General features: G+C 38.8%; 1 protein-coding gene across 3 annotated transcripts in view; it reads left to right on the plus strand.

The window, feature by feature from the left end:
• CNTNAP4 (contactin associated protein family member 4) overlaps positions 1–26,068 on the plus strand; it is a 431,793-nt gene that overhangs the window by 289,026 nt on the left and 116,699 nt on the right. For all 3 annotated transcript variants that reach the window (XM_090038567.1, XM_090038569.1, XM_090038566.1), the window contains exons 5-8: positions 9,521–9,724; positions 9,887–10,071; positions 12,275–12,418; positions 15,109–15,370. In XM_090038567.1, coding sequence (XP_089894693.1) covers positions 9,521–9,724; positions 9,887–10,071; positions 12,275–12,418; positions 15,109–15,370 — 795 coding nt within the window. The remainder of the gene's footprint in view (positions 1–9,520; positions 9,725–9,886; positions 10,072–12,274; positions 12,419–15,108; positions 15,371–26,068) is intronic.

Below are 26,068 nucleotides of genomic sequence, written 5' to 3' on the forward strand. Positions count from 1 at the left end.
AGGACAAGATTTATTTTATGTGTACCAACATTGTTTATGTAGCATTAACTAGAAGTTACTAGATGTTATAAGCATGTTTCAGAAATTAATATATTTTCATTTATTGTAAGCATCCTATTGATCTGTTGAATAATATGATCCCAACTCTATTTTCACCTCTAAGGAGCCTCTATTTAAACTTGCAAATTGTCCCAAACTTGGCCGCCTCCTTCAGGATACCTAATCCTATTCCAACTCCAAGGGATCCAGATCCCCCATTCTCTCAATGGCTAAGCCCCCTTTCATCTCAAAGGCTAATCCTTTTTGAACTCTACAGTAGCCAATCCTATATTGTCCCAGAGAGCTACACGTGTATTCCCCATTTTTTCAATAGCCAGACTTGTGGAAAAGCTAACATGCTTCCATCATGTTTGAATTCAGTTTACCCAAGTCACTAAGAGCATGATGTTCCATTCAGATCCAGTTTACTTGGAGGAATGCCTACCCATCAGACAATGGAGAAGAAGGACCGCTATTTTTTTTTCACAAAAAAAATGTCTAGGAAGTGGGAAACCTTGTTTTTAGGCCAACCTCATCCTCTTACTTTTAGGGTGATACCCTAAATTTCAGGACATAAACAATATGAGAATGAAAGCTCTCTTGTTGGTGAGCCTCTGGGCAGTCAAGAGGAAAGAGATTTGGGGGCACAAGAAATGCAAGCAAGAAAGTGTTAATTTGTGGCCCAATGTGGTAGGCACTGCTTCTGGATGGAGGGAGAAAGCTGTCTGTTCTGGGCCCTGTTCCTAATGCTGTTTATCCATTTTATCCTATACTATGTAATGTCTATACCATTCAGGGAGCAAATAAGAGAGAGTGTGGCTGTACAGTAGGGCGGTGCGAAATGGCACCATTTCATTTCGACTTGCGTTTCAAGGTTTCGATGGAACAATGTTTTGTTTTCATTCAAAACTGTTGTTCTGTTTTGTTTCATTGAAACAGTGATGTTGTTTTGACACTGTTTTGCCCATAAGCTATAATGGGGAAGCTCAAAACATCTTCTCTCATCCGGCAGGCAGATCAGAGGCCCGCAACCCTGGGAGAGAAGCTGGGTGCTGCTGCCTCGGACTGGTGAGCTGGGGAAAGGAGCTGAGTGCTCAGTTCTGGGTTCAGTTCCGTTCCCCTGCACTGCAATTGGCTTCCTGCAGCCTGGCCACAGGAGGCAGGTAGAGCCAGGGCTGTGCTTCTGGATGAGCCACGTGGAGCTGCTGGGAGTGCAGTGCTGGTTCTCCCTTGTCTCCCACCTGGCAACTGGCTGCTTCAAAGTGTTTCAAAATTTTTGAAACATTTTGACTTGCCTTGTTTCATTTCAAGGCTGTTTTGAAGCCCTTCATTTCATTTCAATTTCACTGTTTTGAGCTGAAAATGAGTTGAAAGAGTGTTGAAACAAAACAGGCATTGACATTTTACACAGCCCTACTGTACAGTAGTGTTAGGCTTCTTTGCTGGGCAGGGTAAATTCTGGGTACTGGTTCTTGCTGCCTGAATTGCTTATATATTTTGCATTAAAGAATTATTGGATAAAATGCCTAACTAGTATTGGAGACAGCAGCCACAACTAAATCTGAAAAAGCTCAGAAAGGCAAAGTATTCTAAGTGGAGAACTGAACCAGCATAGTTTGAGTGGTTCCAGTGCCTGAGCTAACTCAAGTAATTCTGCATAACACCACATTGTGCCATTTGGACATATGTTAATAGGCTCATAATCTTATCCCTTTATCCTTTTATTTAGTCTTATTATGATCTTAAATTATGTATGACACACTCTTTGCTTTCATTCTGGTCTATAACCAGGAAATCAACTTGGGGTGTGTGCAGACATTCCCAGGACCCAGTGTACAACCAGGCAGCTTACTTTAAATCGTGTGATTGTTGATCAGGTCTTCTGCTTGTACAGACATTTGTTGGTGCCAGGAGCCACATCAGGAACTCTATTTAAATAAACTGGGGGGGAGGAAGGACAGACAGGATTGGGGGTGGGGCTGGTGTGTCCACGGGGGGTGGGTTTTGTGGGGTGGGGGCGCTGGTTGGTGCATGGGGGGTTAATAGGTCCGCATGGAAGGGGGTTGTCTGTCTAAGGGTGTGAGGAGTCAACGGATTAAAATTACCTTGATCAGGGTGGAGGGGATAGGAACAGCACAGCTTCAGGGCTGGGGCAAGTGGCTGAGCTTTCCCAGCCTTGGGATTGGCTCTGAAAATGGTACAAACATTTATTAGATTGTGCTAACCTATGCCTTATCTAACTTGGTTCACTTTCTTAGGTGAACTAAGTTAGATTGGGCTGGCCAGTTTTTTCTCTATCTAAATTCCCCAAACATCTATACATATCATCATTTAGATGGACCTAACCCTACTTAGATCAATCTAAATGTAACATCTGCACCTACCCTCTGTCTCCTCCCTGTTTGTTGCCTTTCAGATTTAGATTTTGTCCAAATCCTGGTTTTGGTCAAAATTAAGTTCCCAGAAGTTCCAAAATAAATTAGTTTTTGTGTCTGACTACTGAAGTTTGTGTCTAGAACCTTTTTATCTTTTTTAAACTCTTCTCTTCTAGTGTTTGTGATATAACACTCCCATCATCTCCTGGCCTGTTGATTTATATATGTAATTCCTTCTTTCTACTTTTATTATCTCCACCTCCTCAATTCCCTTACATTTTATGCTCATTGTCTTTGCCTTCAAAGCCTTCCTTCAACTCTTCCTTACTTACCTGCTTCTGTCTCTTCTCAAGCCAAGTAAAGTCCCCTTTTATAAACACTGAGGGTTCCCTCTGTATGAATAGTCTTTCCAATCACATATTCAGGTAACTACCCTCTTACATGAAACATTTTGGTCACGTTGTCTATAAGAAACTAACCAGCCAATTAGGAGAAACATGAGGTAACTTACATGTAATTGATAACGCAATTATGTCATTGAAATATTATTATTATTACAAAGTGGCAAATTGCTGCCTATGTTAATGCATTAGGCACATCTTTTCTGCACTCTCCCCATCTATTTGCTTGTTTTGCCATTTTAAAATATTAGTTCTTTTGAGGCACAGACTATGCTTTCAGTTGTGTTGTGCAGCACCAAGCACACAGTGAGACCTACTGGAAACAAGTAAATGAAAGCATTATGTTTTATCTTTTGAGAAGTTTGTCCTAACATCCTTCCAAAAGTAGGCTGAGTTAAAGAAACTCAAAAACTAGCATCTCACTGATGCTCTTTGTCTGTTGACTCAGACAGATACCAAGGAAATAGTTATTTATTTTGATTTAATCTTATTAATTATTGTCTCTGTACTACTGTTTTGTGACACTATAAAATGGCATTGCAGATTCTGGATCTCCTGGAATTTAATTTATTTATATGCATTAGCTTCAAATACAAAAAAAAATGCCTAAACTTTTGTTAGAAATTTATTCCTTATGTGTCTAGAGCTTCCATAATAGTCTCATATATGTTATAATTACTGGGTAAAATTTGATGATTTGTTATGCAGAGAGTCAGTGCAGATGATCTCAGTGATTCCTTCTAGCCTTTAGACCTTTAAAATTATTTCCAAAACAAATTCTTATTCTCTGTGCTTCTGACAACAGACACAAATAAGTGCTGCAAAATGTAATTATGGTTACCCTTAGGGATTAGATATTTCCAGCCAGGATCAGGAGCTGAAGAACAAGAGGAAGAAACACATTCCTTTTAATCACATTTACAAGTATTCACAGACCACCTTTCCCCTCAAATCAGCACCCATGCTAATGGATCCTAGCTTGCTAATTTTGGCAAGTACCTTTTCCTTTGCCATGAAATGCTGATATTCACAGGAAAAGTAAGCAATTTTTCAGATTGCACATGCTGCAAACCACATAAAAGTAAACTGAACATGATAAATGTTACAAGTATGAGGTCATTCCTACACCGACATTTGCAGGTTACACAGTGGCCATGTATAAACATTTAGTTTCTTCTGGGAGAGTTGCTATTCTCCTGGTAGAAACCAAAAGTGTGCAGATGTTCAAGCTTTTTCTCCTGAAGCAAAAATGGTCCCTCTGGGAGAAAGACAACGTAGAACTTGCTTCTGGGAGACCATAAGGAATGAAGCTAGGGGAGAGGTTTCTATACCTTCTAGAGACTGGGGTCCCCCATTCTGGAGCTGCTGTAGCCCTGCCTATAGACTAGGAGGGGAGAAGAGAAGCACGAGCTGTTCTCTGGCTGCTTCTCACTCCAGAGTTCCTAGTGTGAGAAGCAAGCAAGGGTTTTGCTGTACTGGTCCCTTTTCTCAGCTGCCTTTTCTCAGAGCCCTCTGCCTGCTTTTCACACTAGAGCCCCCTGTGTAAGAAGTGGGTAGGAGTTGTGTCCCACTGCTGCAGTCTCCCTGGGAATGGGAGGACTGGAGCATCCCATACTTTCCCAGACCAGAATCAACCTGGTCTCTGGAAGACAGAAGGAGCAGGGGAGAGGGAGAGATTGAAGATCAGAAGTCTTATCCATAAGACATTTGTCAAATATTTTGTAGGTAAGCCATATTCTGGACTGTAAGCTATTTGGTACAGGGAGTGTTGCTTTCTATATGTCTACAGAGCAGACAGTCAGGTGGGGTCCCAGCCAGGTTGGCCTCTAAGCACTGCAACAATACAAGTAATATATTTTGGAATCTACACTAGTGCTAAAAGATTCTTCATATAGTACTGTTCCTCTCCACATCCCATTTTTTTCTCCTGCTTCCTATGTCATGTTCCTATGTTATTTCCTGAGTGAGTTTGTGTTAGAATCTTTGTCTTTTTTTTGAGAAATACATTTAAATAAAAATCTTTGCTGTCTCCAGATGAATGCCCTTCTCTAAATATATTGGATACATCAACCTCATCTGCATCATCCTGTGATTGAGCAATAACTTTACTGTATTAAAAAAAATCACTGTCATCCCCTGTCTGCTTGTTTTTCCTGTTCCAAGTGGGCAAAATGCACACTGCTGCAGCAGGTTTATGTAGTTTATCATTAGTTGAAATTTTAGATTATGATGATGAACCTATGCTGACACTGGCCTTGTTAAAATTGTGCCACAGCTTGTTGATGAACCTAAGTGTTAGTTGGGTAGATTATTTTCTCCTTCTATTACTCCTTCTGTTGCTCATTCCATCTGCTGAAGACCTGCAAGAGACAATGGATAATTCACATAACAGGGACAAATGGACTGAAATATTTTCCTGACTTCCAGGCCATTATAGGGATCTAATCCTGCCTTTCCTAACTGGGACCCAGCACATAAATCTTGGTCCCAACTTCTCATTTGTGTGTGACAATCACTGTGGTCTATAATTAGAAAAGAAAACAAAATGGACACAGTAAATTCAATAAATGCACCTGGTGACTACAATCAATGCTGCTATAAATAGGATGGAACACACTTTTCTACAAGATCACAAAACAGAGACTGTGATCTTGAACCCCTATCAGAACTTTGGCAATTAAATTTGTTAAATTATATGGATAAAAGTTTATGAACATTCCTTTCACAAGAAGACTACAGACTATGACACAACTAAATAAGCCAAAGAAAAATCTTTCTATAGGAAAGGATGATGTATGGACCTATATATATTCAATAGGAATACAATGGTAGAAAATTAATTTTAAATGTATGTTATTACCTATAAGTTTACAATAGCTTGCATTTTCAGTAGCATTGTTTCAGGCAAGATCTAACTTATGAGGCTTACCTAGCTTTTCCTAGCACCAAGAACCTGGTTCCCTCCAGTCATTGGAGGATCTAGGATTTACTACATAGGGTACAACACACTGACTTTTGGACCATGGGGGATGGGGTGAAGCAAGCTGGAGACTGTAGGCTGGCTAGGGACACCAGGGGAACCAGGCAGAGAGCTGGCACATGATGGAGTGGGAAGGAGCGAGACACTCACTTGCTACCCACAGCTGACCTGGGGAGCAGGTGGAGCCCTAGAGCTGCTCCTGTCCTCTCCAGCTGGGGGCTGTGGGAAGCACCTGCACAGGATTCTAGGCTCTTCAGGAGACAGCAGCAATGGTTTACAGGTTTCTTCTTTCAGCAACTGTTCCGTGCCCACCTCAAGATTTCCCTCCAAGGCTAGGAGTCCCTGATGGCTAGGATAGAAGAAGGAATCTGCATGCCACTGCCACAATCCCTGGCCAAACTGGGCTCCCTGCATAGCCATTCCCCTCAGTCTGGTCAGCCAAAGACCATGACAGTAGCATCAGTGGAAAAGTGTGCTCCTCCTTCCAGTGGCTTCTGACAGCAGGGATATAATAGTAAGGGAGTGACAGAGAGCTGGTGTAGGCAGAGGAAACTCACCTGCTGATGCTGCTGTTCCTTGCCAAGCCTGGCATCCCATGCAGGTGAAGCTTGGGGTTGGAGCAAGGAAAGAACAGCTCTGTGGCTGCCCCCTGTGCCTATGTCAGCTGGAGACAGAATTGATAGTGGTGGCACCCTCTGGATCCAGTATCTCTGCCTCCACTTTCCCAGAGTGGACCCTCCTCTTTTTATCTTTAATACAGTTAAATTCATCCAGTTAAGAATGACACACAACATGATAATTAATGGGCATGTCTACACATGCATTTACACTGGCTTAAATTTACTGTGCAGTAAGTGGGAATAGGCTAGTGTGTACATGGGCAGGCATTAAAGCACATTAACGCTGTGTGTGGACTGACTTGGGACTATAGTTAGTCACAAGTCAGTTCACACATACAGTGTTACTGCGCAGTAGGCGTCTACATGTATGTTACTATGCAGTAACTAATCGAGAGTGAATTTGATACCTGCATGATGTATCAAATTTACCTACATGATGTATCAAGCAGGTATCAAATTTACGCTCCAGTCAACATAGGTCACCATATTTACTGTGCAGTAAGGGTGTGCATGTGTAGACATGTGACCATACTGCACAGTAATTTTGATTAGTGCACAGTAAATGCATATGTGTAGAAGTGCCCAATGAGAATCAAGTATGTACAGTTCAAAACAGTTCAAAGTTCTGTAAACTGTTCAAGTAATAAACACCTCTGCAAAAAAAAATCAAATGTGTGAGTTTGCAGTCAAAGCTGTGACTAGTTCTAGCCCTATCTCTACTTTCCTGTTGTGAAAACTATTGCAAAGCTTAATCTTGTGATATGCATAGGAGCTGTATCATTTAAATTCCTGACAGCTCTGTTGGACCTGAGTGTTTCCATCTCTGCTGAACTATAGGTAGGATTTATACAAAACAAATCAGAAAACTGAATTTGCATGAAAAAGCTGATATTTGTAGTCACAAAGTTACTCCACCTTTTCATTTTCCTTGTGTGTAACACTTCAAAATCTGAAATGTAGAAATGAGCAAACCTGCTGAGACAGATGTTCAGATAACAAACCGAATGGAACTATGAATGAAAGGCTATGGGGAAGTAGGGTGGGAAAAGAAGGGGAAGTAGTAACATAGTGTTCTTTCTTGATAACCCAATATGTATTCAAGTTCTTTCTTTGGTCTGCCTAGTGTGAATGCACTGAAGTTAAAAACAGTAGGTGTACAAGAGATCTGATAATCTAGTCAATATTTCCCTTCCTCATGGTTATCACTTATTCAGTCTTCAGTCATTGTTTTTATGAGTAAGGACTACAATAATGGTTACAGGGATTAATTCATTATGAATTAATAGTATAACATTGTGCAAAGGATTCTGGAGACCAGGGATATCATCTGGCGCTGGTACTCATCTGGCTGAATGACTAATAGCAAACCATATGCATTACCAATAATGAAAGTATGCTATCATCAGTGTGTAAGAATAGGTCTAACTGCATGGTTACATATATAGCATCAAAAATCTGTTTTAGATGCTTCGACTTGTTGAAGTCTAAGAAACATAAAATACATAATTTGTGTGTGACATGGTTATATGCATTTAGTCTCCACATTTATTCAGGGGCAAAACAAAAGAATATAATCAACTTAAAAATCTTTTTTAGGCAGAAAGTAATGTTTATTCATTGTGCACTCAGTAAATGAATTCTTCATAACTACACAGTACAAAATATAGTAAGAAGATGTGGGAAAATCAAGCAACTACATTTTCGAAACATAGCTGCATTAAATTGTCAAGAGGTTTTGAGTGTTGAATATAAATGGCTGACTTTAAATAGTATGGATGATTTGAATTGAGTTCATTTCCATGCCAACAATATGGAGCAATATTTTTTGTCAAATTAAATAAAGTTAGTAAATAGATAATGGATTTCCATTGACTTGGAAGAAGTCAGCCAGTCATTTGCAAAATAACTTCATATTTTATCGGGTGTCCTTTACATCTTCATTTATTTCACAAATGTATCTTTCAAGGGCAATTACCTTTTTCTTCTTTACTTATGAAGTCTGAATACTCTGTGAGGTTTTCTTAGTGTTATCAGTTCCTTTGTGTATGCCTTGTTCAATCTGCATCTGATTTGACAGATTTTTTTACGTTGTTGGTCTAAAAATCACATTTTTTCCAGGTGGAATGAATGTATGTGACCTTGAAAGAAAATAGAGAAAATATTGTCATAAGACAAAAAGTAGACTTCATTGGGGCAGCTGTCACATAGGTGTAACAATGCACCTATCTCCCTAGTTACTAAAGTAAAATGTAAAACAAAGAAACTAAAAGATACTATGAATCTTCTTAACATCACATTATCTTTTAAAGCTTAGAAACAGTTTGCTTTCTTGTCCGTGTTATTGTCTAATGTGCCCAGGATGACTAGTCTAGCAAAATAGTTTTCAGCTGACCAACAGGAGATGGCCAAACTCCTTCAACCAATTCTAAAGCCTGATGGCCTCATTCCCATACCGAGGGTCTTGTAGATCAAAATTAACTCTTGTTATATCAGTGGTGTTTTGTTTTGTGAAAAGAGACAAAGACTCTTAACCATACCAAAACTGACATTTTGTAAAATAGTGTAGCCTAATAATGTTTTAACTGACTGTAAAACCACACAGATTGGCTTAGTGTTTTAAAGCTACAGCCTGCAATGGGGTAGCATGGCTATTTAATACATTTGTAACATGTAATTTGTTTGGTCCTTCCCTCATTTATGCTGTAATAAATCAGGAGAAATCACACAGTCTTAACAGAATCATTTGATGTAAGAATACTGTGTGATCAGAATCAGAACAATGTGTCTATAACTGTAGGATAAAAAGACTGCTCTGCCATCTTTTCTCAGGCTTCAGCATGCACTTCCATTAACAAAGATGTATGGAGGTCCTGCTTCCTCAAGAGGACTCTTTCTAGAAACTCTAGTTTCAGCAATAATGAGAAACTGAAGCATTCTGCCATTCAGAGGAGTACAAGGATTACTATTTTGAAAGATGTTCCTGAGTGGTATGCAGCTGAGGAAGAGAGGGATCCTCCTTACTGCACTTGCATGCAGCATAAAAGAAACTCAAAACTTATCTTCTAAACATCCTTAACAAGTTCTTTTTAATTTCTTTACTTCTAGGGTCTGAGGTGGCTGATTTTGATGGGAAGAGTTGCCTGCTATACAGATTGAATCAAAAGCCCACGAGTGCATTGAAAGATGTAATTTCTCTGAAGTTTAAAACAATGCAGAGTGATGGGACTCTGCTCCACAGAGAAGGACAGAATGGAGATCACATCACACTGGAATTAATGAAAGGAAAACTTTCATTGCTCATTAATTTAGGTAACAGCTATGGGGCACACACTTGTATTGCATCTATTGGATATTATTTATTTAAAAATCCTTTGATTTAAACTATAGTACATCATAAGCTAGTTTTTTGTGGTTGAATACCCATATTGTTTTTAAAGTGGAACTAATAGTTTGTTATTTTTTTCTCTCAAGGTGATGCTAAAATTCGTTCTGCTAATGCCCAAATTAATATCACCCTGGGCAGCCTTTTGGATGATCAGCATTGGCATTCAGTCCTCATTGAACACTTTAACAATCAAGTAAACTTTACAGTGGATAAACATACTCATCATTTTCATGCAAAGGGGGAATTCAATTATTTGTACCTTGATTATGAGGTGTGAAAATTACCTTTCATTTATTATGTTTATTACCTTTGCTATGTAAGTGCAGTAAAACAACTGAAGGGGACAAAATTGTATAAGGAACTTTGTGGTAATTCAAACTTTTAGCAAAGTTCATATTCTTAAAGAATGGATCAGAAAAAAAATGTTTTCTGAATCTATTACCGTTGACTGACAACAGGGATCTCTGACGAGATTACTTTTGCCTCATACATCATAATCCATCCTTAGTTGTTGTTGTTTCCAGTAGTGTTGGCAATATACTAAGTGCTGTACAGATGTAGGGATGATTCCCCATTCAAGAAATCTTACTTTATTTTTTGTTCGAAGTGAAAAGAGACCAACTAAGCAAGACCCATTTCTGAAACGTTTGGGCACATCTACACATTCATTAATGTGCTTTTGCTATTGCACATTCAATGTAGTGCCTCCATTGTGAGGTACTAGACGATGGCCCATTAGCCTACTTTAGTGTGCATTAGCGAAAGCGCACTTTTTTGGTAACACTTTAATGTGCATTAAAATAGGCTAATGTGTGTTAAAGCGCACGTGCAGACACACCCTTTGGTTTTAACATTTCACTTACCTTAAATCCAGCAGTAGTACAAGAAACACATTTTATGAAAGCCCACAAATGAATGTGTATTGCATTTGTAAAGGAGTATGTATAATGTACTACAGAGACATATAAACTATGGTCCACGGACCACTTGCTGGTGGTCCATTGAGATCTGGCTGGTCGCGGTATTCTGATTCCATTTGTGTTATTGTTGAGTCTAATGAAACATCTGAGTGAGGGGGATTAATGGATTTCATCCTGCAAAGTGCTGAGCATTCTGGCAGCTTTCCAGCAAGTCACTTAAGCACACGGTTAAATGTAAGCATAAGTATCCTACTTCAACTCACTGTTCAGATGATTAAAGTTAAGTGTTTGCTTAAGTATTTTGCTGGATCAAAGCCAGGATCCTCAGTACCCTAGGGAATAAAGCCCCAAGTAAAATGTATTTTTAAAACTTTTTTGAAAAGACAATGTCCATGTTTCACCGTTTAAGTAATAACACATAATTATTTTCCTAATTTCACAGTACTTGTAACAATTACTGTCACTATGATTAAGAATGTTGTGACTAGAGTTGGGTTAGAAATGGTTTCTGTGTCTCATGAAAGTATTCGAGATTTCAAAACATTTTTTCACCTGAACTCAGTACAAAAACTCAAAACTGTAAAAATTTTGATGAACCTGAAACCTGCTTCATGTCTGGACAGTCAAAACATTTCACTGTGATAATTACAAAATGATTCGTTTTGATTTAAGCTTCTAAATTTGTTTTAACCTTTTTAAAAACTATAAATTACCTGAAGTTTCTAAATGAAAAGTTCTTTTGAACAAATGGAAAACATCAATTACCAAATGTCAACAACAGATCTATTGACATTTTCAATACTTTTTAAAAAAAGGATTTTGCATTGAGGGATCGCTTGAAACTCTGTGCTAGTGAGCTGTTTCAGCTTCCAGCTGTTGATTTAACATAAAAAAATGGTTAGTTGAAAAACATTCTCAACTGGCTCTAGTTCTGAGATCATAAATTGACAGAATAGTTACAACCACCTCTGTATTAAGCTTAACTCACACTATGAAAATGTTTAAGAACTGCTATTTGAGATATATCACATGTCACTTATTTCCAGAAGGTTATAATATCTAGTTTTGGTAGTGTTGGAATGATGATGTAGCTGTGATAGTGCAGGAATCATGCAAGAGGCAATGATTGTTGTAGGTGATATATTTTATTAGACTAACTGTATGGCTAGTATAGACTTAGACAAACTTTTGAATGCAGTGCATTCTTCATCAAATCTGATTTTCTGAGTTGTGAGAGTAAGGTTTATTTTCTTCATTCATTATTTTCCCCCTAGAATAGGCATTCTAAATAGTATCCTCAGAGAATTAATGTTTCAAGGTTAAAAGATGTTTTGATGCATAGATATGGGGGGGGGGTATGCTCTACATTTTGTTAACCTGTATTTTAAATTTTAGATACAATAATAGCGAGGAGCTAAAAAAATTGATTGATTCATAATTGGCCAATCTTTGTCTCCTGCTACTATATTGTCGTTAAAATGTTATCATCGACTTTGCAAGCAGATTGTCAGAAAATTATTTAATGGTATTATTGATTTCTCTTTTCTTTCTAAGCTCAGCTTTGGAGGGATCCCAATATCTGGCAAATCAGGGACATTGTCACGCAAGAACTTTCAGGGGTGTTTTGAAAACATTTATTACAATGGAGTGAACATTATTGATTTGGCCAAAAGACATAAACCTCAGATATACATTGTGGTAAGATAATCAAGCTAAAAAACAAAGTTGTTTTCATGTTTTTCATATATTAATAAAGGGTCCTAGGAACCTGTTATTCTTTTAATAGAGACAATAAGGCAGAGTCTATAGACATGATTTTATAGTATGACTGCTTCTGTGTAGATTTCACCAGGTAACACGTACAGAGCATACACAAGAGAGTCATAATTTGGGTACTTGAGCTTTTTGAGCATAAAGCAAATGTCAGACAATGCAGCTTCTATTGCATACTATTGTGTGTCTAGTTGCATCAGTGCTATAACCATTGTCCCATCACCTCTCTGGCAAACATGAGTCATAAAGCAAGTAGCAAGTACTACTACTGTTGACACTAATCCCCATCTCATTCAGGATGCACTCAGGAGTACTGAGTTATAATAGGCTATTTTCATAGTGCTTAGGCATTTAGTATATTCATTGCAACTTATAGTGGTGTCTGCAGAACTATATTTAGCCTCTTCTATTTTTATTGGCATGACCCAGTATGTGGTTGTAATGGACAGAACCCATCCAGTTATTGGGCTGGTTTCCATAACTTATCTGAATTATCCAGATATTTGATATTTGGAGAACTGGGCCACAAAACTTACTAGGACACACTTTCTTGCAATGTTTCCTATACTTACTCCTCCTTTTCAGTCCATTAACATAAAAAACAACAAATTGTGGCAGTGATATTTTGAAATTTCTACCATCAATCACGAGACATGCTAAATAGAAAAAATAATTTTAGTTGTAACACTATTTTTATTCTGAAAATCTTTTTTGTTTGAGCTCAGTTCAAAATATGAGCCATCGTCTCAGTTGCTCTATCTTTCCTATAAGCAGAAATATTAGAAAAGTTCCTCTGTTTTAATTTATGTGGGATGTGAGCCTTTTGTCAGAAAACATACTGGAAGTTCCTTAAAAACAATAGAAAATAAATATACCTAGAATATCACTCCCTAAGTAGCCTTTTCTTGAGAATTTAATAAATAAAATGTAACTGCAGAATAATTGAAAAATAGATTAAAAATAGAATCATCTTGATCTCAACTAATATAAACTGCAGTATTATTTGGTTGGAAAATTTAGGAAATATTTTGGAATTGTAAAGGTGCCAGAAAGCATCCATGCTCTTTCTGAATCCTTGTTAAGTAGGCAGTCTGCTGGTTTGCTATGGTATCAGGCAGCTGTCCAAATGATGTGAAGGGGGAATCTACAGATGGTAAAGCTTTTAGCTTTTAACAAGGTTTATTAGTCTGTTGATTGCCTTTTCACTGTGGGTCAGTTCAGTTTACTATCCATCTTTCTATGGTTGCATTCAGAAGAGAGAGCTTTTCATTTTTTCCCCCACAGAGTAAAAGAGAATAGATTAGCTTAATCTATTGACAAAGCCAGGGGCAAGTATGCATTTTCTTAGAGATATTACACCCATGCACTTACTGTGTAAAGTTCTATATAAACTTAGATGTGTAAAGGCAGTTTGTGTTGACCAGTAAAAAATGTGTGTTAATAGCCTGGGAAAAATTACTTTTAGCCATTCACGATACTGTGTGATTGTAATTACATTTAGAATGGTGCTAATAAGTGTTTAGATCATATTGTCCATCAGGTATCTGAACCAAGAATCTGTACAGACATGCATGAAGTGCCCACTAACTCTGAAATCAATTTGTGCAAAACTACTGTTGACATTCTGATGCTCATTTCTTAGAGCATGTTTGCCAGATGGTCCCTAGTCCTTAAGCGCATTTATCCATCTAACTTATATTTAGGTATCTAACTCATACTTATGCACCTAACTCCCACTGAAAGCATTTGGAGTTAGATGCCTAAATACATTTGAGGATCCGAGCCTTACCTTTTACTTGAGAAACTACACATCCTATTTGGATGTAAGTAACTGCATTTTTTTCCTTGATTATTTATGGAAATGAATATTATATTCTATTCTAAATCAAATAGAATGATAGAGTGTGTATTTCAGGTAAATAAACTGAGTTTCCCAAGGACCAGAAATTCCGTGTTTTATAATATTCGTTTCCCCAGGTCCAGCACTGCTTCTTTCATGTGAACATTTAATCTTTAAATTGTTGTTAAATACCAGATCTTCAATGGTAACTTATCTGACATTTGGAGGTCCAGCCTAGCTCATGAAAGTGCTAGAGAGAGTCCACCGTAAAAAAAGAATAGTTCAGTGCATTCTCTGTGACACCTTTCTATCAGTCTTGTCACCTGGAATTTTAACTTATTAGATCACCTAGCTGGGAGTTGTTCGCTATTTTGATACTTCTCAGGTACTTCTCATGGGCATGTCTAAATTGGTGGCGGTATGATGCGTCCTGAATGTCTCCAAATACATCTGAAGTACCTACTGCTGAAACATGCCAAACATGGAAGTACACTGAGGAAGACATTAAGGGGTGTCCCTCTCTAGCTTCTACTGAGACCTTTGTCTCTGGCATGTTTGACTAATGGGGACAACATGAGAGAGGCTTTGTAGTTATCTTGGTGTTTTGGAGCTTGACAGAGACAGAAGGTGGAAATCATGCTGCTATGATGTTAGTATCTTTTCATGGTATTGCTAAACTATGTAGTTTCCATAAACGGTTTGATATAGCTATATTTGGGGTGAATTGTTGTACTCAGAACATTCATTATACTGTATTTATTTCATTTATTTACAGGGCAATATATCCTTTTCTTGTTCAGAGCCACAGATGGTTCCTGTCACTTTTCTGAGTTCCAGTAGCTATCTAGCTCTGCCTGATATGTCTGGGCAAGATGAAGTATCCATCGGTTTTCAGTTTCGTACCTGGAACAAAGAGGGACTTTTGTTATCCAGTAAACTATATCAGGCTTCAGGTGGTCTCCTTTTGTATCTGAAGGATGGAAAAGTTAAAATGAGCCTTTATAAACCAGGAAAACCACAAAGTGACATCAGTGCAGGTATCAGAATCATTAAAATTTCTATTTAAAAAATGATGAGTTGTATAAAAGATCTTATTTATCCTGTATCAGTGATCTGTTCTTATGATCTGACTTTGCAATGCTTATTTTTGTAAGTAATCTTTACTCTTGTGAATTTTGCTGTTGATAATTTCAAAAGCAAACCTTTTTTTCTTTTTCTGCTGTGTGTGTATGTATACACTTCCAACTGTTGGTAGATGTAGACTACTTGTTTGAGCAAGAATTTTTCACATGAGTCTGAGCAGGAGTTTGGGCCCCAAATCTGTGTATAGAATGTAAATACTTTCATGCATTCCATAAATTTAGAACCTGACTATTATCATCTAACTTTACAGTTGGAAGACAGAAACCAGTTGTTTGTCTGAATTTCAGTGTAGATCCATCAAAAACAATTATATACATGCTATGGGAGTAGGATGGGGCTCTAATAAAAAATCTTGTGTAGACACATCCAGAAAGAAACTTCTGAAACACCCAATTTACCCTTGCCATCGGCATATGCCAGGCAAAGTAATTCATATATTTCAGAGTGCAACTTATAAAGATAAGTGCTCTGAAACTAGATATGATAGAATATTTGACAAGATAGGGACAAGAAATACAATGAGAAAATGGACCCAAGGCTGAAAGACATGCGAAGCTCAAAATTGGAGTTCACAAAATAGCTTGTGACACAGTACATACTGTAACACACACAAGATAACACAATATTGAAAAAACTGCAAAAGCTACAATGAAAAGTTTTGCTTTCCATGGGTTTGTGATCAGCAGCAGAATATGCCTAAAATGCATAAAGCAGGAAGCACCTACATGTGCGGCAGACTGTGCAATTGTTACTATGCAGTCATTTAGTATTTGTATAAGCGAGTACTAAATGCCTGTGAAGTAACTGGTGTTACTGCACAGTACAGTCACCACACATTTTTTCCCTGATACTACTGTCAGTAGCTCATTAATATTACACAGTAATGTTGCATCATGGTTAGTCTCTGGCTACCCTACTGCACAGGAGCCATGAGCTATGGTGCAGTAGCTCACTGCTACTGTACCATAGCATATCATGTTGATATGCTTGCAGATGACAATGGTACCATTAGCACAGAGAAGTTCCTAATGGAAAAATAGATAATAGCAGATTAATGGACTATGAACCTCAAATAAAATGGATGTAGATGCCCAAGCTAGTGTACTACCAGAAACAGTTATATTAGCCTTAAGGAGAGAATGCTCAAGGAGTCAAAGAGCAACTAGAATAGTCATCATACTGCATAATATTAGGGGGTCATTGTAAGTTGGGTGAGAGGACAGGCCTTTTGCTTATGTATTGACTGAAAAGAGTTAAATAAGAAAGTAAAAAGAGCAAAAATGCACACACACACGTACACACACACATACAGGGCATGTATACACATGCAAATAATCTAGGAACACCTTGCTCTGGAGTACTCTCAAGTAAACTCTTCTGGGCACTCATCTACTTATGTGGGGCTATGTATTCATGATTACAGCAAATTACTGCACAGTAAGTGTCTGCCCATATAGACGGTGACACTTACCGTGCAGTAATTTGCTCTAATCTTGAGTAAAGCATCTTGTGTAGACCCGCCCCCACAGGCACAGTTCCTGGCCCAAAGAACTTTCAATTTAAATACCTAACATAGAGAAAAAGAGAGGAAATATAAACACAGAATCTTGGGCAACAATGCACACCAAGTCAGTGGAACAGCTGAAAATGAAATTGAGAATTGTTGAACTTTAGTTCAGTGATCTCTTTGGTAGACTGCATTGCCGTTGCCTCTTTCTGCTATGTTTCTCATCCTTTTTTATCTGTTCCACCTGGTACAACATTCTACTTCCAGCAGGGAAAGACAGACATAACTCTGTAGTTTATTATCTCTCCACAAAGGTATAATGATTACTTGCACATTGTAAAGTTGATTAATTTAATTCAAGAAAGAATTTCATGTCAGTAATGTTCATGGATAATGCCAACATTTACATAAACATTCCAGTCCTCCTCCTACTGAAGACAAATGGTATTTTTCTGTAAATTTTAGTGGGAACAGGATTGGCCCCAACACGTTTTAAATTAACATAATCAATGCACAGAGTGTACCATGTTAATGACAAATGGGTTTCCCCAGACTCACAATCTGAAAATGTTAATTCCATAGTATATGTGTCAGCAGCGCGTAGTTTACAGTGATGCATTTGACTTCTTCGGAAGCTGTTTAAATCACAGCTCAATTATATGATATATGTTAATGAAATTGCTTCAGTGCAATGTCACTTTCCTAGGCCTGTTGAAGGTAATGTCACTTTTAACTGAGCTACTGACATGCATGTAAGATAAATTATTAAGTATCAAAATAGCAATCAAAGTATGTAACTTGTTTTAATAGGCTGAAAATTCTCAAATAAATCTTGAAATGCCATATTAGAATAAAATTTAATATGATTATATTTTATAAAAATACTAATCTCTTTATATGGTCTGATATGCAGAACAACATTTGTCTATGCAAATCAGAAGCTAATGTATTTTTTTTTAAATCTCTTATTTTCTCTTAAGCAGGAAGTTATCTAACAAACCATACAGTAAACTTTTTCTTGAGCTTTTGAAGTGTTTATTGTTGTTACATTCATTGGAGCAAATCAAGTCTGCATTTGGAGATTGAATAATTAAATTATGGATGGTTGGACAGGTTTGTTCCCCTAAAGGCAGAGACATATGACCTGGCTTTCACACATACAAAATTTGATAATTAAATCAGAGCATATTATTTTGAGCAGTTCTCAGAACTTATTACCATGAGTTTTTTTAAAGATTTCTTCAGCCATATAAAAAGAGGGGAAATAGTATATTAATTCATGAATAATTAAGTTAAAATAAGCTAAATCCTTCTGTTAGAGAAGGATTGTTTGATATCTTTTGTCCTATGTAGTCTCTTTGCAAGTTGGTCATCAAAAGTTGAGAAAGAGCGAAGAGATTTTTTCTAAAAGGAAATGAACAGAGTTAATGTATGTGGAGCACTGATGAGACCGCAGCTAGAGTACTACATCCAGTTCTGGGTGCCACAATTTAACAACGATGTGGACAAGCTTGAGAGAGTGCAAAGAAGAGCCACCCATATGATCAGAGTCTTTAAAGGCAAGCCATACAAGGAAAGGCTGAGGGATCTGGGACTCTTCAACCTGAGGAAAAGAAGGCTGAGGGGACCTGGTAGCAGCTTACTGCTACACTAGGGGAATATATCAAGGGCTCAGTGAGCAAATGTTCACCAGGACACCCGAGGGGAAAACCATGGGTAATGGCCACAAACTCCTGGAAGGAGCTCAACATTAGGAAAAACTTCTTCACATTCAGGGTGTTCAGAATGTGGAATAAGCTCCCTTCAGTGGTGGTGCAATCACCTACCTTGGAAATCTTCAAGAAGAGACTAGACAGTCACCTTGGGGTCACCTGACCCCCAAATATCTTTCCTGTTTGGTGCAACACAATGATCTTCCAAGGTCCCTTCCAGCCTTAAAATCTATGAATCTATGAATGATGAGTCCAAATTGAGTTACAATATGTATGCATGTTTGAGATACAACTACTCAGCTTCTTTATATGACCTTTTGATGTGCATTTTTAAAATAGTAACTTTTAATTAAATGATTTTAAAAGCATTACATTCAGATTACTATATTTCAGGTTAAATCTACTAATTATTCTTTAAACCAGTGGTTTTCAACCTTTTTGTATCAGGATCCATTTGTAAAAACTAATGGCCAGTCCCAACCCAGTAAATAGCTTGAGTGGAAAATAGCCTCCTGACCCTGCTGGTGCCCCTTACTCCCAACCCACTACCCTTGTGCCCCCCCTAGCCCTCAGAACACATACCCCTAGTGTGTGGGGTGGTGGAGGGCATGGGGATTTGTGCACCCACAGCAGCAATAAGACTGCAGCCTGGCTGGACCGGCATGGGCAAGAGCTGTCTCCATGGATGAGTGGGTAGGACCCAGTGTGGGAGAATGGAGTGGAGCGGTGCAACACATTGCTGCCACCAGGACCCCTGTGCCAGCTGTGCTGCCAGCACTGAAAGAAGTAACAGACTGAGTTAGCTATTTATTATATAAATCCATGGAATTAATTGTGTTAACTGGCGTTAATACTTAATCACTTTTTGGCTCAATAATTTTCTTGTACAAAATTCAAAACTCCACAGATATTCTCAAGCAAAAATCAGGAAAACACAAAAAAAATCTGCACCAGTTGTTTTTGGACATTCCTCATATACTCTCAGTACCATCTCGCTCCTGTTACAAGGATGGCCTCCGTGAAAGACCATACAAGGGGAGGTTGAGGGATCTGGATCTCTTCAGCCTTCACAAGAGACGTCTGAGGGGAGACCTTGTAGCTACCTATAAGTTTATCAAGGGAGGATAACAGGGAATTGGAGATCTGCTATTTACCAGAGTGCCCCTAGGAGTAACTAGGAGTAATGGGTGCAAACTAGTGGAGAGTAGATTCAGGTTAGACATTAGGAAGAAATTTTTTACAGTAAGGGGGGCCAGAATCTGAAATGGGCTTCCAAGAGAGGTGGTACTATCACGTAACTTGGAGGTCTTTAAGAGGATGCTTGATAGACACTTGGCTGGAGTCATCTGACCTCAGTCCTCTTTCTTCCCAGAGGCAGGGGGTTGGACACGATGATCCTTTGTGGTGCCTTCCAACTCTACAATTTATGAATCTATAAACAAATTAAGTTCATGAATCTAATTAAGCTTCTTACACCTATGCTTGCAATGAATAATTATCTACAGGCACTTTCATGCTCCCCTATGGTATTCTGCAGCTCCCAGATGTACCCAAGGGACTTCATGGAAGTACTTCCTCTCCTTTGGGCTAAATAACATTCACTAGCATCTTTCCAGGCATTCTTCTGGAAATAGAGATGAACTACATCCCTCAGTAGCATTCAGCATGCTCAAAAAATTATAGCAAGTAAGTCAGGCATGAGTTTCCTAAAAGTTCTATTATCCATTTCCCATGAACCTAATCAGTTCCTATATTTAATCCATTCATGCAGGATGCTTTTTTGTAGCAAAGAATCCTGTAATCTGTGTATGTGTAAACACTTGTGGTTTTCATTTATAATGCTTATAAAAGGGAATATTTATTAGAGCATGAAGTTAATAAACCCACATGCAGCACCAGGGATTAGAAGTAGATATAGTTCACTAGACAATGATTCTGCCTTGGAAAGAAGACAGAAGATAATAGTCCTGCATGACAGCAAGAAGAACCAAAAGCAAAACTCAGCATGTTTCAGTGAAAATGTCACCTCAAGGGGGTTGTGCCACATCGAGAAGATAATCTGTTCTGTTCTCTTCATCTGTGATATACGAGGTCTACAAGGATTTGGTTTTTTTATAAAGGCTGGGCAAATGGTCTATATGCAGATTTTTTTTCTTTTCAAAAACTCTATTTGGCCACTGTAAAAATGTGATGCGACAAGTATGGTATTATTGCAGTGATACTGGAGATGATTTACTGCTTATGATTTATGGCCTTGTTACACTTTACACTGTGAGCTGTACAAATGTTAGTGTTAGCTCAAATTTGGAGCAGTCACATGTTCATACCAGCCTGAAAAGTTAGAATCACCTCCTCCTCTTATTCTGGGCCCTCCAGTTTCACCTGCTCCTTCACCCCCACTTACTTGTGGCTGACTGTGCAGTCTGTCCTGAGGGAGTAGGCAGGGAATGGTTAACTGGCAGGCACAAGTAAGTGGAGGGAGGGATGCAGTGGGGCAGTAAGCAGGGATCTGGGTGCTGGGGAGGGCAGGCAGGGGTAATGGTCCAAAACTGGGCCAGTGGGAAGCAGGGCAGGTGGGGTGTGTACATTATGGTGTAGCACAGAGTGGCTGCACCTTAGTCTAAGTGCACTGTTACACCTTACACAGTAAGCTACACAAATGTTAATCGATGTTAGTGCTAGCTTGGAGTTTGGAGCAGTCATATCCTTAGTTAAGGAAACCTTCTCTGACCATCCCCTACCTGCACAGCTGTGACTTGCCACTAGAGGCCTAAGGAACAGAGGCAGGACTAGAAGCTGTAGATGTGAGTTGCCACTAGAAGGCTGGCAAGCCAGGACAGACTTCTATCCTTGTTCTATGGACAGGGATGTAAGAGATGCTAGGATATTGGAAGACTTCTGCTTGGTTGGTACATGTATGGGGAGTGGCCACACCATAATGGAATAGGACCTGAGTTATGCAGATCAAAAAGTAAACCTGACCTAGATGGTGTAACATTTAGCTGCATAATGAGTACTTAAAATACATTTTTGGTGTTAATGTTCAGACAATCCAGGTATTAAGAGCTCCAGAAGCTGCCCAAAATTACTGTACAACAAAGATCTAACAATGATCAACATTTGAGGAGCTAAAACTGCAATGTGTAATGAAGCTCTTACACTGTCACTAAAAAGAAGTGTTACAATGGGTGATGTGAGAGAACTAGTTAGATTCCTAGAAAATAGGAAACATACTTTCTTAGATTTTGTTTATTTTAATTTACCTAGTTGCATAACTGAGGGTGGGTGGGAAGGAGGGGGAAGAGAGTGGGGAGGATGCTCTTTTTGGGTGTGGGGTACACACATGAAAAAGTCATCGCCAGAAGCAGTACAGTAGTAGAGTCAACTGTCCTGAGTGTTTGTGATTGTCCCAGCAGCAGAGCTGCACTACTATGCCTCTGCTGTCTTCTTCATTTACATTCTCCATATGTAGGTTCTCTTTGATGGAAATACTCTGCAGTATCTGTTGTGTTCATAGAATCATAGAACCATAAAAATGTAGTCTGTAGTAGGGCATGGGATTGTTCTGTCCTAAGTGCAAGACTTTGCACTTGTCCTTTTTGAACTTTCTTTTGACCCAATCCTCCAATTTGTCTAGGTCATTCTGAATCCTAGCCGTAACCTCCAACATATCTACTACTCCCCCCAGCTTGGTGTCATCTGCAAACTTGCTTAGGTTGCAATCCATCCCACCTTTCAGATTGTTTATGAAGATATTGAACAAAACAGGCCCCTGGACCAACCCCTGGGGCACTCCACTTGATACCAGCTGCCAGCTAGACATTGAGCCATTGATCACTCTCCATTGAGCCTGACAATCTAGCCAACTTTCTATCCACCTTACAGTCTATTCATCCAATCCATATTTCCTTAGCTTGCTTGCAATAATTCTGTGGGTGACCATATCAAAAGCCTTTCTAAAGATAAAGTATTTCACATCCACTGCTTTCCCCACATCCACATAGCCAGTCATCTCATTGAAGAAGGCAATCAGCTTAGTTAGGCATGACTTGCCCTTGGTGAATCTGTGCTGACTGTTCATGATGTTAGTCCTTGAAGTGCTGAGAAATGGATTCTTGAGGACCTGCTCAAATTATTTTTTCAGGGACTGAGGTGAGGCTGACTGGTCTGTAGGTGCCCAGATACTCCTCCTTCCCTTTCTTAAAGATAGGCATTTTCCAGTTGTCCAGGACCTTCCCTGATTGCTATGAGTTTTCAAAGATAGTGGCCAATGGCTCTGCAGTCAAATAAGCCAACTCCCTCAACACCTGTAGGTGCATCCCATTCGATCCCATGTTCTTGTACACATCCAGCTTTTCTAAATACTCCCTCACCTGTTCTTTCACCAATGAGGGCCGCTTACCTTCTCCCAAAACTATGGTGCCCAGTGCAGCAGTCTGGGAGCTGACCTTGCCTGTGAAGACCATGGTAAAAAAGGCATTGAGTACTTCAGCCGTTTCCTCATCATCATTACTAGGTTGCCTCCCACATTCAGTGAGGGACTCACACTTTCCCTGATGTTCCTCTTGCTAACACACTTGTAGAAACCCCTACTGTTAACCTTCATGTCCCTTGCTAGCTGCAACTCTACTTGTGCTTTGGTCTTCCTGATTTCATCTCTAATTATCACCATCTCTGTTGTTCCAATTACATTATAGTTTCTTGACTGTGCAAGGACTTCCAATTCTTCCTACCTGTTTTCCAGTTCTATGCACTTGTGTACAGACACTTGAGGTAACTAATTGATTGGGCTACTTTTTGAGGAAGAATGAAGAGGCCTCCCCTGTTGTCTTTTCCTCCTTGTGTTTCCTCCAGGTCTCCCACTTCCCCACGTAATGCAGGGCTTTGGTATCCATCCCCTGGTAAACTTAGTTTAAAGCCTTCCTTGTTAGATTAGCAAGCATGCCTAAGCAATATGCTTATACTCCTTCCTAGTCATTTGTCCAAGTTTGCACTTCTTGTAAGCTTCTTTTTTGTGTTTAAGCTCACCAAAGAGTTCTCTGCTAAACCAGGCTGGTCTCCTGCCATATTTGCTCTTCTTCCTGAACATTGGGATGGTTTGTTCCTGTGCCCTCTGTAAGTTTTCTTTAAAATACAACCAGATCTCCTGGACTCCTTTCTCCCTCATACCGGTCTCCCAGGGGATCCTGCCCATCAGTTCCCTGAGTGAGTCAAAGTCTACTTTTCTGAGGTCCAGAGTCCATTCTTCCTTTTGTCAGGATTCTGAACTCAATCTATAGCAGAAACCCACCACAACATCACCCTTGTTGCCCTCTAACCTTATCCCAAAAACTTTCAGCAGGCCTATTTATTGTTTCATAATGGAGCTATGAGCTTTCATACAACTCTTTTACATACAGCACAACTCCTCCTCCTCTTCTCTCCTTCCTGTCCTTCATGAACCATTTGTACCCTTCCATGACAGCGCTCTAGTCATGCAAGCTATCCCACCATTTCTGTTATTCCAATTACATCATAGTTGCTCGACTGTGCAAGGACTTCCAATTCTTCCTACCTGTTTCCCAGTTCTATGCACTTGTGTACAGACACTTGAGGTAACTAATTGATTGGGCTACTTTTTGAGGAAGAATGAGGAAGCGTCCCCTGTTGTCCTCTCCTCCTTGTGTTTCCTCCAGGTCTCCCACTTCCCCACTTTATGCAGGGCTTTGGTGTCCATCCCCTGGTAAACTTAGTTTAAAGCCTTTCTTGTTAGATTAGCAAGCCTGTCTTTGAAGATACTCTTCCCTTTATTCCTCAGATGTATCCTGTATGTTCCTAATATAAGATAATTTAAAAGACATGCATTTAAGGCTTCTTTATCTCCTTTTTCTTTGGGTATTTTGTTACTTTGAAGTTTGGTTTATGTGACTAGTTCTACCTGTGCAATACCACTCAGAGAAAATAGGAGTGATTGATACTTGCACCCATTAGGTTTAAATGCTGCAGTATAAAATGTGATCAAAAACTGGCCAAGATACCACAAGACAGTTCCTGCTGTAGCTTTAATATTGCTTTAGTGTCTTAGCCTGCCATCTGTCAAGAGTCTATGAAGTGACTGACCCAGGATAACCAGATTTTTAAAACACTTTCTCAAAGTGGGACCAGCCCTGTACTCCCTAAATAAGTTGCAGTAGTGTGATGGCTACTCTAAATTATACTTTGAATTGTACTAAGAGTTATCTTTGTCAACAGAGGCTCTCTAGATTGCAGGAAAGTTCCATTCATGCTCTACACATTTGCTACGTGGAAGGAGATGGTTGGCATGCCACGTCTTTGTTGCTAAATGATTACTGTACAGTGCTGTAATTTCTATGCTACAAGTCTTTATAGCTCCTTTGTATTGATGGCTGATGTATGGGGTGAATTTAGAATACAGCTTTTAATATTTCCCTTGGGAAAAATCAATATTTTATAATTAATAGAACATTTTCCTAAAGAAGAAATCAGACAAATTAGTATCAATGAGGGACAAGATGATCTGTAAGCCACATTATTGTGACAATCTACTGGAAATGGTGAGGAATTTACAAAATTCTGATACTACTCAAGAGTAAAATATCCCCTTGAAGTTTCTACAGCAATATGATGGCTGAATAGAGAGACAAAAGGGGAAAAACAAAGTCTAAAATAAATTGAAAATAGAGAAGCTCATGCAAGTGCTTAATGTATTAGATAAATTCTTTACAGAAAATGCATCCAGTGAATACCTACCACTTGCCATTTTAATAGTGTCTGCCAGACTGAGATTTTTCTGCTGCTTTACAGACAGGAATTGCCTTTTGTACTTGTTTCAAATTATTTATCATAATGTCGATTCTGTGTTCTTGGCCATTTGAAATGTTTTAGCCTTTTTTGGATTTCCTTTCTCTGTTGTATACATATGTAGTAATTACTCATCTATTTTCTGAGGATAAAAGCTCAATTCTAGAGTTGAGTAGAGAAACAAATGCTATTTTAGCATATATATGGAAGAACCACAGCTGCACTCCAGTGACATACAAACCTAAATACTCTACAAAATACATGTGAAAAAGGAGCTTGAAATAATTCAAAGGCTGTATCTTTTGCTTCCAATCCAAATCCTATTCATGACAGTGCATAAGGATATGCTTAATTAAAACTGATTCCTTAAATTTATAAGTGTATTGACATGCTCTCTTGAATAAGAATAGTGACTAGATACAGTAATAGGAAAGCATATGCTTAAGTTTTTTCCTGAATCAAGACTTTAGGTTTGCATCTGGTATATTCCCTTTTGGGACCCTAACTAACATCTATAGATATTATATGGCTAAACTCCCAATAGATAACACAAAAACTCTATCTTTTTATTC

Source organism: Crocodylus siamensis, chromosome 3 (genome assembly GCF_052110815.1).
Source record: "Crocodylus siamensis isolate JL-2025a chromosome 3, ASM5211081v1, whole genome shotgun sequence".
NCBI lineage: Eukaryota > Metazoa > Chordata > Crocodylia > Crocodylidae > Crocodylus > Crocodylus siamensis.